We start from the raw sequence: 14641 nt of genomic DNA on the forward strand, positions 1-14641 counted from the left end.
TATCATGTCAATTTATTTGTTGGCGTTGGCTAGCTTTTCTTGCAAGCATGATTGGACTAACATAAAAACTGTGATTTCAAGATGTGTGGTTAGAATCGCGGCATGAATCGCCTGATCGGAATTGTACCGGTGGTAAATCGGTTCGTTGTTGCGGCCGATTCGAGAGACATGCTAACGGAGTTTGGCTGTTATTGTTTTTTTAACTATTTTTATAATTTCTACATCTTTCATTTACTATGCAGGAAAAAGTTTATAATTGTTTTGACGGATTCGCCACTGATTCATTCTGAGTGGTGAATCAGCCGATTCACTGAAATTGGTATCTCCACCGAATCGGTTTTCAAATCGATGTTTGTAACTCCGGTTTTAAGGTCAAATTGCGCTTTATAGGATATTAAGACTAATAGCAATATTCACAATCAAAAACGAAAATTTGTGAACGTTTGGTTTTGTGAAAACTAGGGGCGTGTTTTGGATGATACATTAAAAAAAACTATTTGTAAAAGTTAGTTTTGTCAATCATTTTTTAAAAATTGGTTTGTTTTTTTTTTCAATTTGGAGGACCAAGTTATTGAATAATTTGAATCCTTTTTCTGAAAACCAAGTTTTCTCAAAACTCATTTTTAGTTTCATGCTGCAACTGAAATCCATGGAAAAATCAAACGCAACGTTAAAATATTATGAGCAAGAAGGCTTTCTCATCCAGCGGGGAGGGAGGGTGCATGTCCGATATGTGAGCGTCACCCGCATGTCATCATCATGCTTCAAAAGGGGGAGCTAGGGCAACCAAGCCCAAACCGACGGGATGGTACTGTGATCCAACCCGAGTTTTTTTTTTTTTTTTTTTTTGGGGGTGAAGTACGAAGAAATAAATAAAAGTTGAAATAAAATTAAAATAAATTACATAAATATGGAGGGAGCGGAGAGACACGACTGGAAGCCGAGGAAGACCGACCCCAAAAGCAAGCGGAACTCTCTCTCTCTCTTTCGTTTCTCTCTCTTCTTTTTGGGCATCTCCCTCCTTCCCTCCCTTCTCTCTCCTTCCGTCCCATTCTCTCTTTTTTTCTCTCGGATGGGTTTTGCTACAGGAACGCCATGCCGTCGTGCTTCTTCCCTCCTTCACCAATTGCTGCACATCTCATCATCCTTGCTTCCCTTCGATTCCCTAAGCCGTTCCCTCGAGACCAACGCTTGATCTCCCCTCTTTCCTCGTTTTATTTGGGTTTGGGGTTGTTGGCGTTCTGTTTTTCCGCCGCTTCTTGTGGTTAGATTGATCGGTGATGTTAGGGGAAGAGGAAGTGGCGTCGGGAGGGTCGGCCGCTAAGAGTGGTGGGTGGATCCAAAACAACCAGGGATCGTCTTCCGACGATAGGCAGCAGCAGGAGCAGCAGCAGCAGCAGCAGCCGGCGACTCGTGCATTAGGGAGGAAGGAGAGGCTCGCCCGGTCCTGCACGGTACGGGGCAACTCCGCCCGCTTCTTCAGTCGCGGCGCAGCGGAGCCCACCCGAAAGCCTCCTTCAGCCGTGAAGGAAGAGCCCCAATGCAAGATCATCACGCCACTTGCGCGGTCGCCCCCGCCGTCGCAGCTCCAGCGCTGGTCGCTCCGGTCCATGTGGGAGCTCGCCTCTATTCTCAACTTCCTTCATGTAAAAAGCTGAATCACCAATCAATTAATGCTTTCGTTTTTCTTCATTTTGCGCTTCATCTTGGGTGTTGAACCGTTTGCTTTCCTTCTTGGTTGTTTTTGTGTTTAGATTTTCAGACCTCTCTTAAACATAAATGCCGAGTTCTCGGCTGAGGAGCTCGAGACGGCCCTCATTACGCCCAACAACACGTTAGATGATATACATATGCCACTGCTGAAGGTTTGTGAAATTTGAATTCTCGTCGGAGTTGGTTTTATTGCTTGAGCTTAGGTGAGCTTATGGTGCCATCTTAGTTCTTCCCATGATACACGAGTTGCTGAAATGGAGATTCAGTAGGAGAGAGAAAGAGAGGGACAGTTACTTAAAAGTAGTTCATTCGTGAATCATATGATCCTGGCCACCACCTTTGCTGCTGTTGTCTTAGTACAGTGTACTGATGTTGCTTGAGAGAAGATGAGCCTGACTATGAAAATGGGGTGGTGATTCTTTGTTGATAGTACTTATTTTGGTTTTGTGACAGCAATGCCACTTGAATCGTGTCGGTGTTGTTTTTGTTTCTTTCTTGTGTTCATTCTGGTTCTCTTGATCTAGGTTTTCATTGTGGTACTGCACCTCTTCTGGTCAGGTTATCAACATAAGAAATTTCCTTTTTGGTTTTTTCTCCTTTTTTTAAAAAAAAAATTCTGTAAACGAGTTGAGCAACGGTATACTTATTTTTTTCAATCTAATCTAAGCACTTACATAAGCTTATTATGATTTTAACGCCAAAACTAGTAAACATAACTCATAAGATGGAAATGCATCAAGGCATGAACTTTATGGCACTTTGTTACATGATAAATTTGGGAGATGTGAACATGAGCGCGTTTTTGAAACTAGGTTATGATTATGCTTCGATCACAAACCCATGTAATAGCAGTTTGGTCTCCTAATTCTGGAACTGGTTCAGAGTTGAAATTTTGTTGGAATCTCAAACTTTAGAATAAGTTTTGGTCTGAAAAATGCTGTTATCTTAACTGTTAATGTTTGTGGCGTTCATGAGATTCCCATAAGTTATCTTTTATATCAATTGGTTATGTAGGTTAAATGCATTTTTGATTAGGCCTTTTGATTTTACCCATGTGTACGAAAAATGTGAGCATATGGATTGCGACCTAGATAGTTCATTGCTGATCCCTTTGGCACTTCCTTTGATATTGGTCATATTGAGCATTTCTCTTCTTCCCCTCTGATTTGGTGCCAAGTTCTGTCCATGTTTGTGCTTTCTCTAAAGCTTTCTTTCCTGAAGTTATGGGGGAACTAGAACAGAATTTGTTAAATTTTGTACCTATTCTTAATAAATCTCGATTTAAATAGGACATCAATAAACTTGTTTTTTATTTGATATTTCCTTTGAATTTTCAAAAGAAAGGGCTTGGAAAAGAAAAGACTAAAAGATGAGTTAACTATGAGTAATGCTGTTCGTTGGTAGGCTATGAGTAAAATGTGTTAAGTGACTTTTCTGGTAGTGATTGATGATTCATCACTGGCTAGTTGTGTTCCCATATTATGATTTATGACCTTTATGTTGGCATGACTTGTGGATGGCAGTCTTTCGTAAATTTTATGCTGATTTTATATCTTGCCTCTTCTTTGTATCCTATCACAGGCAATTCCCCCCATAACAAGAATGGCATTTGGGCGTGCAACCTGGGTCACAGTATTATGCAGGAAGCTGCGCGATTGGTGGCATTGGGTGTGATTTTTTTTCTCTTTGCATCTATGACCTATTAAGCCAACCTTTACTCACTTTTTTTCTTAAATAATTAACAATTCCCAAACTGTCTTCTCAATTAATGCAGGTAGCTGAGGGGGATATTCCTATTGTTGCATGTCATGGGTGAGCAACTTTTTGTTCTGTTTCTGGTGTTGGATTTGAACCATGTCTTTCTAATTATTATATGATGTTTTATGCTAAAGGGCCGAGGTGGAGTTGTACAAATCACTTGAGCCTGCAACACGTGTAGTGATCTTGAAAGCTCTTTGTGATATAAGAGTGGAGGTATTCAAATTTTTAGTTTAAATTTTTTATCTTGGTGTTTATAACATGCTTGATGCAACCAATGTTGTTAAAGGCAATGAGGTGACCGAGGCATTGAGCTTGTTAAGGGAGGTGTAAGCCTCCAAGCATTGAAGTGTATACTTCAGAATCAATGTAGTAATATCATAATAAAGATAATGTAAAAGATTAACAAATATAAGTTGTCATGAACTAGTAGCGAAATAAGTAAGATCATCCCAATGATATTGTGGTTCTTTCCTATGTGTTATAATAGTTTTAAACTTTTGCTGCAACTGATGTGCCACTGCGATCATAGATCTCTCCTTTATGTGAGATCATACAGCAAGAAACATATTTTATAATAGATATGATATTATAAATATGCTATTACACAATATCATCATAACATGATGTAGAACTAAACCCATAATAATCACTTATCAAAAGGCACATATGTGCTAATGTGCATGTCTCTCTCAAGGTAGGTGGATGGCCACATGTGGTAGTTGCTGCAAAACTATTAGATGTTATTCCTATTGAAAACAACTGTACGCAACAACAGCTTAGGTTTCGTAAATTTACTGCTATGTATAATCAATCAACTAAGAAAATCCTATTTCTTAATTTCACATGAGTCCATGACTGTTGAAGATTCTAATATCAACTAAACAACACAAAGAGGATTTTAAGATTTGTCTTTTTCAACCCATTTGTTATGAAAAAACTTGTGTCCAATAATTTGCTAGCAATATAGTCTAGTTCTTGCCACAATATGCAAGGAACAATAAGATTCAAAACTTATTATCGTTTTTTTTTAAATTACTGAGTTGTCTACAATCATCATAGATTTGGGCTTTACCTTTGAAGCAACATCCCATGATCCCAATTCTGCAGATTTGATTCAGATTGACGTGTGTGTTCTCCTATTAGACCTTAGCAAATGTTTTGATTGCCAGAGTCGATGACATTTCTTTAACTTTACCTTCCTCAGTTTCATTAAACTCATCCTTGCTGCTCATATTGAGGTTCTATCCATGATTCTGGTAAAAGTGTAGATTGCCCTCATCTACCACGAGGAACCGTGAGGACTATAGTCTTTGTGGAGAAAGGGTTTTGGAAAAAGGCAAGGACGGTCCTAAGTTGAGGTTTTCAAAAGTTTTTGATATATGATACCATTCTGGGATAAGAAAGTTGGAAAGCAGGACTAAGAAGAGCAAATAATGCTAGTCATGGCTCCTTAGAACTGAGCTTTTGAGCCAATCCAAACTCCAAAGCCGCACAAATGATCAGGAAGAAGAATATAAATCCAAAAGAAGTGTGTATAAAAGAAGCATCCACTATGTGCATGCGCACATGAGAGAGAGAGAGAGAGGTATTGAGAATCTTCAATGGCAGCAATGAGTTGGGGCAACTGGGGGAAGGGAGTGTTAGGGGGTGGGGAGAGGGAGGCAGAGAAAGAGTGAGAATGGAAAAAGGGGGGGAATTTGGAGCAATGTTGTAAAAAGCGTATCCTAAGCCGTATCGGTCAGGCCAATAGATATGTTGTATCGTAAAGTATTGTAAATTTATTTTTTTAATTCACAGAAATAGAAAAAATAGAGAAAAATATAGAAAAATTAGATAAATCAAGAAAAAAAAATTATGTTTTTTAATGAAAAAACATGTTATACATAATGGCAGGCTTATTATAGGTATGAAGTTACTTCACAAACATTAATAAGTGGTCATATCATATAGCTACACAACATGAATTAAGACATCAAGAAACATAATTTATAAGATGATCTACATAATAACTCATAAGTAAGTCATAAGATCTATAACACATCAAAAACCAAGTTTTACGTACACTATACATCACATCACAAGACAAAATTGTTCAATGTTAATGCAAATAACAAATGAAAATCATCTCATTCTCATTTTCATCTTTCGTAAAAGATATAAACCCTTTTTATCTAAACAAGAATCAATCATCCATGCATAAATCTGCCCTCAAATTGACAATTTCATGGTGAAACTGATTATTCCTTTTGAAAATTGCCACAATCTCCCCCTTCTTCAACTGTTAGATATGTTTAGAAATGAAGAAGGAGGGAAGTTTTAAAAATTAGTTTGAAAAGAGGTGGTTTTAATCTCATAGTTTTCAAAGTAGACGTGTATCGTGCGATACGGGATGTATTGCCTTGTATCGTACGATACATGTTACACCACCCGTTTGCGATACAGGTGGTGTATCATATTGTAAATCTAAAACAATATGGTACGTATCGTACGATACGGCCCCGTATTGTACGATATGTACAACACTGATTTGGTGCTTGTGGGAAGGGGAAATGCGCAAAAGGGATCAGACAACAAAAGGGTTTTATTTTTTTTGTTAAATAAACAGAACACTGTACGTGACGCCTAAACCTCAAGAATGAAGCATGCCTCACAGTGAGGCATGGACTTCACCCCGCTGAAGTTCATGCCTCATGCACAATGGCTTCAATGCATTTTTGGCTAAAAAAGCCTTGAGGCATATGCCTCTAACAACACTGGTTGCAGCCTCTCTCTCTTTCTAATGCTTTGTAAATGATGAGTGCATACTATAGCAGGTGCATGTGATACTTAAATTGGAATTTTCATGATATTGAAAACATTATCTTCAAATTTTTTGTGAATAAGCAGAGAAAATCATTTGAAAATGAGAAGTGTAATTAAAAGACTTGGAGCATTACTTGTTTGTTTCATAGAACTAGCAGCAATGACATAGTAGAAATGTTTGGAGATCAACTATTGTTTTATAAGAAATTGCCCTTATCTTGTAATTATTTCATTTTTGGTGAAGAACAGTATATTCCTTTGTTAATCACTGCATCTTCTATTAACATGACTGTTATCTAGGTCGGACCTTTGGCCCTCCTTGTTTTTCCTAAGGCCTTGTGATCTCTCATTTTATTCAAATTGTCTTGTCATTATTAAGTGGACTATGCTATGGTAGCCTGAAATTAGCAAGTTACTTTTCCAAAGAAAGTACAGTTTGCCTTTCAACTTTATGAAAAAGCAAATTTACACGTGACACTTTGTAAAGCAATCAAGATGATTATATATATATACATATAACAAGAGGAAGAGAGTGATTTGATAAAATAAGTAGATAAATGAACTAGGTAGATGGGAAGTACCAAAAGTAACAAATTAGCTAGCTCGTATTGTAGCTTGTGATATCTGTATGCGTGTGTAAAACCTAAAAAGTAAGAGAGAGTTGCTATTGGAAAGAAAAAAGGAAAAAAACTTAATAAATGCACCTACTACCTGAAATCCTTCCTAATTAGTCAACTGGTCGTGAACCATTTCCCACTCCCAGCCAATTAGATAACCATCAACTAGGTTGATTAATTGGCCAAGTCACTAGGTTGGTAACAGGATCCATGTTTTCACATGAATATTCTTGCTTGGAATTTATATACTTATATGCTTGGAACTTGGAGGCATGATTCACACTAGTTGAAGTTTATACAAGTTAATATAGTTCTTCCAACTTTGGGGTTCTTCTTTTTGCATTGAGCATATGTTATTGATTAATTATAATGTTTACATGAACAGCAAGAAGACATCAGGAGCTACATTGATGATTCTGTAAAGCATGGGGTTCCACTCTCTACATTCCGCCGTGAACGAATTGGAGGTGATGCATATGGAACTAATTACTGGTAATGTGAGGAACTGTAATGACCAATGAAATCTTGCATTTCTGCTTAGTCTTTTTGGAAGAAACATTATTTCCAATCACAACATGGAAATGTGTCTGTTTGCTTTTTGTGATCTTGAAGCTGAAGTTATTGGATTTTCTATAGGTTTGAGGATGATGAGATTAGTGGTCATCGTTTGTATCGGGAAATTCGAAAAATTGAAACCAAGAGGTTCAAGAAAGGACTTCCAACACAGCCAATCATATCTTGTCAGTGGGAGACTGTTGCTTCTAACTTGGATGAGTTTCAGGAAGTTTCTGTAAGTGTTTATCTTGTGATCCTATTTTCCATTAATGTGGTTCTTTTGTGTGCTTTTATATTTGGCATCATATCTATTTGGAGAAAGGAAAAAAAAGTACTTAATTCATATATCCGAGCATGGTGTAGTACCTCAATTATTTAGAGAGCCATAAATGTATGCTGCCTTTATGTATGCCTATCTTGTTTTTTGTCAAAAGAAAAAAGTCATTTGAATCCTATGCATAAATGTGATCACAATCTTAAGTTCTTTTAGTTCTTAAGTACTTCTTAAATTGACCAACCATCTTGTTCCTCAAAAAAATAGTGTGCCGAAATTGAGAAGATATGTGAGACCTATGAGAAGTGGAAGCAAGGAATGGAAAGCAAACTAGAGGCACTGGTGCCAAAATTTTAGTTTGTTAGCTTCTCCATGGAAGTAGGAAATGAAAGGAGCATTGTAGTCTTATGATTACGTATTAGATGAAATTATACATGTAATGCCTTTTGAGTTTTGAGCTCACATGAAGTTGTATGAAATGTAGTGTTTTGGTGTGAGCATTTACTACATCAACTAACAATAGATTAACATCTAGAAGATGCTAGATAAATTAACTTGAACACATTTTTTAAGAGATCTGATGTTTCATTGCAGGGAATTCAAATGGAAAAAACATCCTTCCTGAGAATGTGGACAAAGTCTGCATATGCTTATATATATATACACACACACACACACACACTATTTTGTTTGGTGGGATGTCCTTATGAAGTTTTTGTCTAGTCCCTTGCTGCCGATAGTTCCTGTAGTTCTTTTCTTCATCGAGCCTCCTTACCTAGTGGGTGTGCTAACCGTTGTGCCAAAAAGGTATCAGTCGATCTGTATCATGGAAAATTTGGAGAACAGAAACCCTCCAACGGGAAGCATAAGTTATGTAGTTTTGTTGTCTCAGGTCATGGTTTCCATTGTTTTGGTTCAAATGAGGATCCAATGGGAAGCATAAGTTATAATAGTTTTGTTGTCTCAGCTCATGGTTTCCATTGTTTTGGTTGCTTTTTATTGAGTTCCCAAACCCCCAAGAGGCCTCAGTTTCTGTTGTCATATTCTTCAACTTTGTGAGGTGCTACATAAAGTATCTATCTATTGCATGCAAAATTATAAAAAATACTTAGGCAGTATACTCCAAGAAACATATCCAATCAGTGGCTGATACAGTCGAGGTGTATCTTTTCCACCACCATTGCTACAGATACCTTTTTGAAAGGAAGCAATTTTCTGCTGCTTGGGATGACAGTGGGAGGACTTTTCTGGAAGCACATATGAGCTTGCACAGTGAAACGTTTCTAGGACTTTTGATCCTGCACTGATATCCTAGGTGAAGCCGATTGTCAGAATACATATATCTAGAAACTGGTTACATGCCTTCCAGTCCATAGTGGTAAAAATCTAAACTTTAAAGACCCACCTGGTGGTCTAATGAATATTGATATGGGAAAGCCCTTTCTCATAAAGCATTCATTCTATTTCTGGGTTGATAGGCAAATAAATAGGGGCACAGTGTATGGTCCTGACAGAATTAAGATTGAAGTGAAATATTCATGCAGTGCATGCATCTAGTTGGGTCCATATGATTATGCTATTTAAGTGACATGTAATCAATTTGAAGCAGTTCTTGCATGTTTAGTCAGGATCACTGATGGGGGATTCACCATGAAATAGCTGCTGTGAGATCGAGTTTATCTGATAAAGCAATCATATGAATGCCTCTAGAATACTTGTACAGTTATTGAGCAAATAACTGGAAGACATTTTCATGAAATGAATGGCTGAGTCGCAGAGATTTGCCGATTAAGTTACTATGTAAATTATCACTGATGCAGTGGGTTTACTGCTTCGTATTTTCTCTGAGCACATATGCTGGGTTGTTATATTGAGAAGTCTGTGAGGGCTGGGTCTATCTGGGAACACAACCTTATATAACACACACCAAACAGACACACACACACACAGATATATAATATACATATATATAATATATAATATATATTATATATAAAATATATATTATATATATAATATATATTATATATAATATGTATATTATATATTATTATATATATTATATATATATATATATGGGAAAAGTTAATGTTGTTGGATGCTAGATAGTTGTCGGATGGATAAAATTAAAAAATTCATTGTTACAAGAACCGTACATCATTGCTAAGCCATCATTGATAAACTGTTGTCATACATGAACCATTGCTAATGCCAATATAGTGACTGTTTTTAGTGACTATTTATTAAATTTTATCCATTCAGTATATATCTATATCTATCTATCTATCTATCTATCTATCTATCTATCTATATATATATATATATATATCGAGAGAGAATAGCATTTTAAGTGATTCATTACTTATATGCATAAAATATAATTTGATAAACAAAAACAGCAAAAATAAACCAAAAACTACCAAATATCATTTTGCCATGTTCCCACCCACACCCTTCCAGGTGAGTCAATGTGACATAGGGTTGGTCAAGATGGGCTTTGTGCTGTATGCAACCTTATGGCGGTGGTGTTTTGTGCGATTAATATAAAGAATATCTTGAAGAGGATGGGCTTTCAATCACCATGTCAGTTTGTGGTGTACAATTCTGTTACCATTGTTTTGCATCATTGCAGTTTCTGCTAAGTTACATGACATTCATATTCAGATGTGGGACTTCACACATTAAGAACAAGCTCCTTTTATTGGGATTCGTGGAAATATTAAGTGGTCAACAATGCACAGGTGCATATGCAAATGGTGATGGTTCATGAGATGGGACAAGAATATGCATAGAACAGGTCCCAAGATAAGACAAACTTTTTCACTCTGTATGCGGTGTTGAGCGGAGAGTACAGGCTCTATGATGCATTTGGGCCTAATAGTTTGAGGAGTTCTGACCTTATGGTCACTATAGTACGATAACAGGGTTGATTATTCTATGTCCATATTGTTGCATGATGACTGTTCTTTATATACCACATATGAAAAGGTGCCATGAGTTAGACTTTCGCTCTGGCTATTTTGGAGTGATATTGAGGGCATTTTTATTTTTTGTGGTGTGTTGCAAGCACAGACATAGATCTCTATGATGCGTGTCTTCCATCAGGCTGATAATGGAACCTGCTGGCATCTTCTTGGCTGGGACTGAATTCCACATTAATTACTAGTTTTTTCCCCCTTCAGGAAAAACTTTCATTGAGCAAAAATAGGACAGAGGCTTCATTGGGCAAGAGGCTGAAGAGTGATATTCTTCCAGAGATTGAGAAGATTCATAAGGTTGTACTTGACCCTTCTTTAATATTCTGTTGTGGAATTTAAGTATTCTGAATGTTGAGTATTGTGACCCTTCTCTTCATTCATTCTCCTTCTGGGTAAAGTTCATGAAAGTTTTCTGCTAATAATCTCCTGATTGTTTCAGAGAAAAGAGAGAGCACTTAAGAAGCAACAGAGACAGGCTTTACTTCTTGATAACTACATGACTACTGATGGACTTGCTGCAGGGCGCTCTCTGCGTGATAGAAAACCTGTCACTTACACTTTTGGTATGCCATTATTTTGTATTTTGATTTTTTTTTTTAAATTTTCTTGCTAACTAACTTGAGAACAAATGTAAGGCTCTAACCTTTGGCTTTGTGGTCAAATGTGCTCTCTTGGTTGTTTTGGAGGTATGTGATTTTAAGAAAATAAAAAATGAACGTTCTCGGTGGAAAATTGAGCTTTACATTTTTTTTTATTAATCCTAACATGCATCTCATACTATATACAATAAACTTTGAGAAGCTATTTGATTTTGAAAAAGCTAGTGGTTGGCTTCATTCTGCGGTTTATGTGTGCACATTTGAATAGAATTTCCTTGTTAGGACCTCTGTTATAAACTTATAATATAATATATCATGTCAAAGCTGCCCTAAATGCTAGGTAGTTTTTCTATGTTTAAGCTTGTTGAGTATGTTCTTGGCCACCTTTTTTTTGGGGGTGTGTGTGTGTGTGTGTGTTTCTTACACAACAAAGCCATACCCAGATTGAGAGATTTTGTTGCCTGGGTCGTAGCATAAAACCCTGAGACTAGAATCCGGGCCCTATGCCTGCTTCGGTTTGTGCAAAGGGTTGATGCCCAGACGAATAGAACCAGCAATTGACTTCTGACTAGTTGCTGGTGCAACCAGCGACACTGAACAACCCACTTCTACTCCAAAGAAAGGTTGCATGGAAATATCTTGTTCCATCTCGTGCATTCCATGAAACATGTGTCCCCTTAAATAAGATGAATAAATGATATAGGAAATATGAGTTTGGTATGCCCCTCTAGAGACATGGTGCTTGTGGATTTAGTTACTGATGGAGGGTTTACATCTGATGGTTTGATGCAAAACTCTGAGCTACATGCATCTAAAGTATGTTATTTCACAGAAAGACTATTTTTACTTGTTTCATCATCTAAGATAAATTGGTTTTGGTTTTGCAGATGATTTTGATCGCTCAATCAATGAGGCCATAAAGATCACAAAGTAAGCTCTTCTGCATCTTCCATAGTTTTGATAGCACAAGCTCCAGTGAGAATTAATTGTTTAGGTCCTGGATGTAAGACATGATGTTTTCTGTCTTATGGTTCGAATGTAACTCATGATCATGTTTTGCATTCTAGGAAAAGGCAGCCTTCTCCTGAAGCTATGGCAAGAAGAGATGCTCTTAAGCCAGAGGCTGCTGTCAATGGTAAAGTAAATGGTCCAACAAGATCCACTCGAAATGTATCAGTAGATACATCATCGCCAAAGTCAACTGATTATGAGGAAACTGATGGAGAACAGAAATCTGGGCCCCTTGACCGAAGGTATTCATCGTGCAATTTCTCTTTCTAGAAAACGTGTCTAAATTATGCCATTCTGAAACTACATCTAAATATGCAGCAACCGACGGAGACAAAGGCCTCAAAAGTATTCAGAGTTCATTGATGCAGTTTCAGATAATGAGGCAGACTTTGATAGTGATGAGGATATTATGGGAGAAGCAGTATACGATGATGAGTATCTAAGAAATCGGAAACATAAGAAGGCACTCAGCAGTTCTGAGGGAGATGAAGAATATCGATGGGACGATGAAATTGGTGAAGATGATGATGAGGAAGAGGAGGAAGATGAAGATTCTTTAAGTCTCAGTGAGGAAGTGGAACGGTCTCACAGACCAAGAAAACCACCTCGAAGTAGAAGGGAAACGAAACTGAGATCGGTTGATGAAATAGAGTCTGGCCTGAGAAGAAGCAAGAGGGCAACTCGCAACCGCATAAACTACAGGCAATATGAGTATTCAGACTCCGAGGCTGACTCATCAAAACCTGAGAAGCCTGATGCTCCTGAAGGGCGATCAGATGCTAGTGATAGTGTAGATTATTCCATGGAAAGTGATGACTCTCGACAAGATGAAGTTTTGGAAACAAAAGATAATGGTCGGCCTGATTACATGGAGACCACAATTGAAGAGTCTAATGAGCCTCTTGTGAAAACCAATAGCCCTCCTCAAGATGGTGGAGACCAGACAAAGAGGCGGTTTCTGGACCTGAATGAACTTGCTCCAGGGACTGGTTTTGATGATGGACCTAGTAGCAGCATGGTGAAAGATGAAAGTGGCGATTAGATGGTAAAGACATCAGGATGAACTGTTGTTCCTTCATGTAAGTTGTACCAAAGACGGGCTTTGGTTCCCAATGTTTATGGCCTTAATCCGGGGTGTATAATAATTTTGATGATTGCTCATGAAGGGATTCTTGGAAGCCCATTCATTTCAGGAGAAACATATATAGATGTGACCTGCTCAGATGTTTTTTCAGCTGAGGGCAATAGTGAGCTGAAAACTCTGTAGATAATTAATGATGATATTCTGATACTTCAAGGCCACACGCCATTTTTGGTTGCAGAGACATAGGCCGGCAATTTTTTTGGTTGATCTGTTTAATCTAGTTTTGCCTCTTTAACGTGTTTGGAGCTAAGTATCCTTTTATTAGCAGTGGTGGAAAAATTGCCGTTGGGCCAATGATCCGAACTTGTTCCTCTCTGGCGTCTATGTTTGTAGATGGTCCTTTTCCCCCCTTATTTGTTTATTTGAGCAGTTGACTCAGCTGCACTATTGGCTTGTGAAAAACCCTGCGGCTACCAGGAAGCCACCTGCTTCAAGCTGACTGCTTAACCATATCCTCATTTCCATGGGCTCGTAGATGGTATATGACAAGCATACGGGATGAACTCCTGTAAAACCCATGATATTACGCTGCTTGCCTCCCTCATTTGAGGCCTGATAAAGGTGTGGCGTTTCTTTTTGGCATGTAATATTGTTTGCACTTTTGCAGGCTGGGAGCCTTGTGGGTTCACATCCTTGGGACAACTTTGTTTAAGTCCTGCACACGAAAGTGCTTGTTATTTGATCTGTTGTCTGCCTGCATATTCTCGTGTACGAACTATTTTATGTTAGCTTTGACAAAAATGTTGAACATTGCTTCATTGTCTCTATTTTATGTTAGCTTTGACAAAATTGTTGAACATTGCTTGTCCAATTTGCCATACCAAGTATTCTAAGCACTATGATGGGGCTTCTTGATATTCATGGGATTCATTTTCTGACGATGATTAGCATGTAAGAGTCCTTCGGAGTTGAAATGCAAAAAGAGGGCTTCTCTAATTCATTACTATTCAAGGCTTCAACATTGTTGATTTCACCTTAAGCATGGGGAACTGTAATCCTTTGATCCTCAGTATATAATAATGATAACTAATAAGTTTCCTATTTTAAATTTATTTCATTGGCAAATGGACTTCATGAATATAACAATGTTGCATGTTCTTTTATTGGTGCTAAAGTCTTCAAAAGCACTTCATACACATGTATTATGGTGAAACTCATGCAGCCTGCATCACTCTGTTCCCTACACA

General features: G+C 37.7%; 1 protein-coding gene across 1 annotated transcript; it reads left to right on the plus strand.

The window, feature by feature from the left end:
• Window positions 1–941: 941 nt before the first annotated feature.
• LOC116255813 (DDT domain-containing protein DDR4-like) lies at window positions 942–14400 on the plus strand. The gene is made up of 12 exons (XM_031631842.2): window positions 942–1646; window positions 1755–1865; window positions 3295–3381; window positions 3488–3525; window positions 3606–3687; window positions 7279–7385; window positions 7530–7683; window positions 10905–10997; window positions 11140–11263; window positions 12187–12229; window positions 12367–12552; window positions 12629–14400. Exons 1-12 carry the CDS (start codon window positions 1281–1283, stop codon window positions 13350–13352), a joined length of 2115 nt encoding a protein of 704 aa, XP_031487702.1. The 5' UTR covers window positions 942–1280; the 3' UTR covers window positions 13353–14400.
• The last annotated feature ends 241 nt before the right edge of the window (window positions 14401–14641 follow it).

The sequence above is a fragment of the Nymphaea colorata genome, chromosome 6 (genome assembly GCF_008831285.2).
Source record: "Nymphaea colorata isolate Beijing-Zhang1983 chromosome 6, ASM883128v2, whole genome shotgun sequence".
NCBI lineage: Eukaryota > Viridiplantae > Streptophyta > Magnoliopsida > Nymphaeales > Nymphaeaceae > Nymphaea > Nymphaea colorata.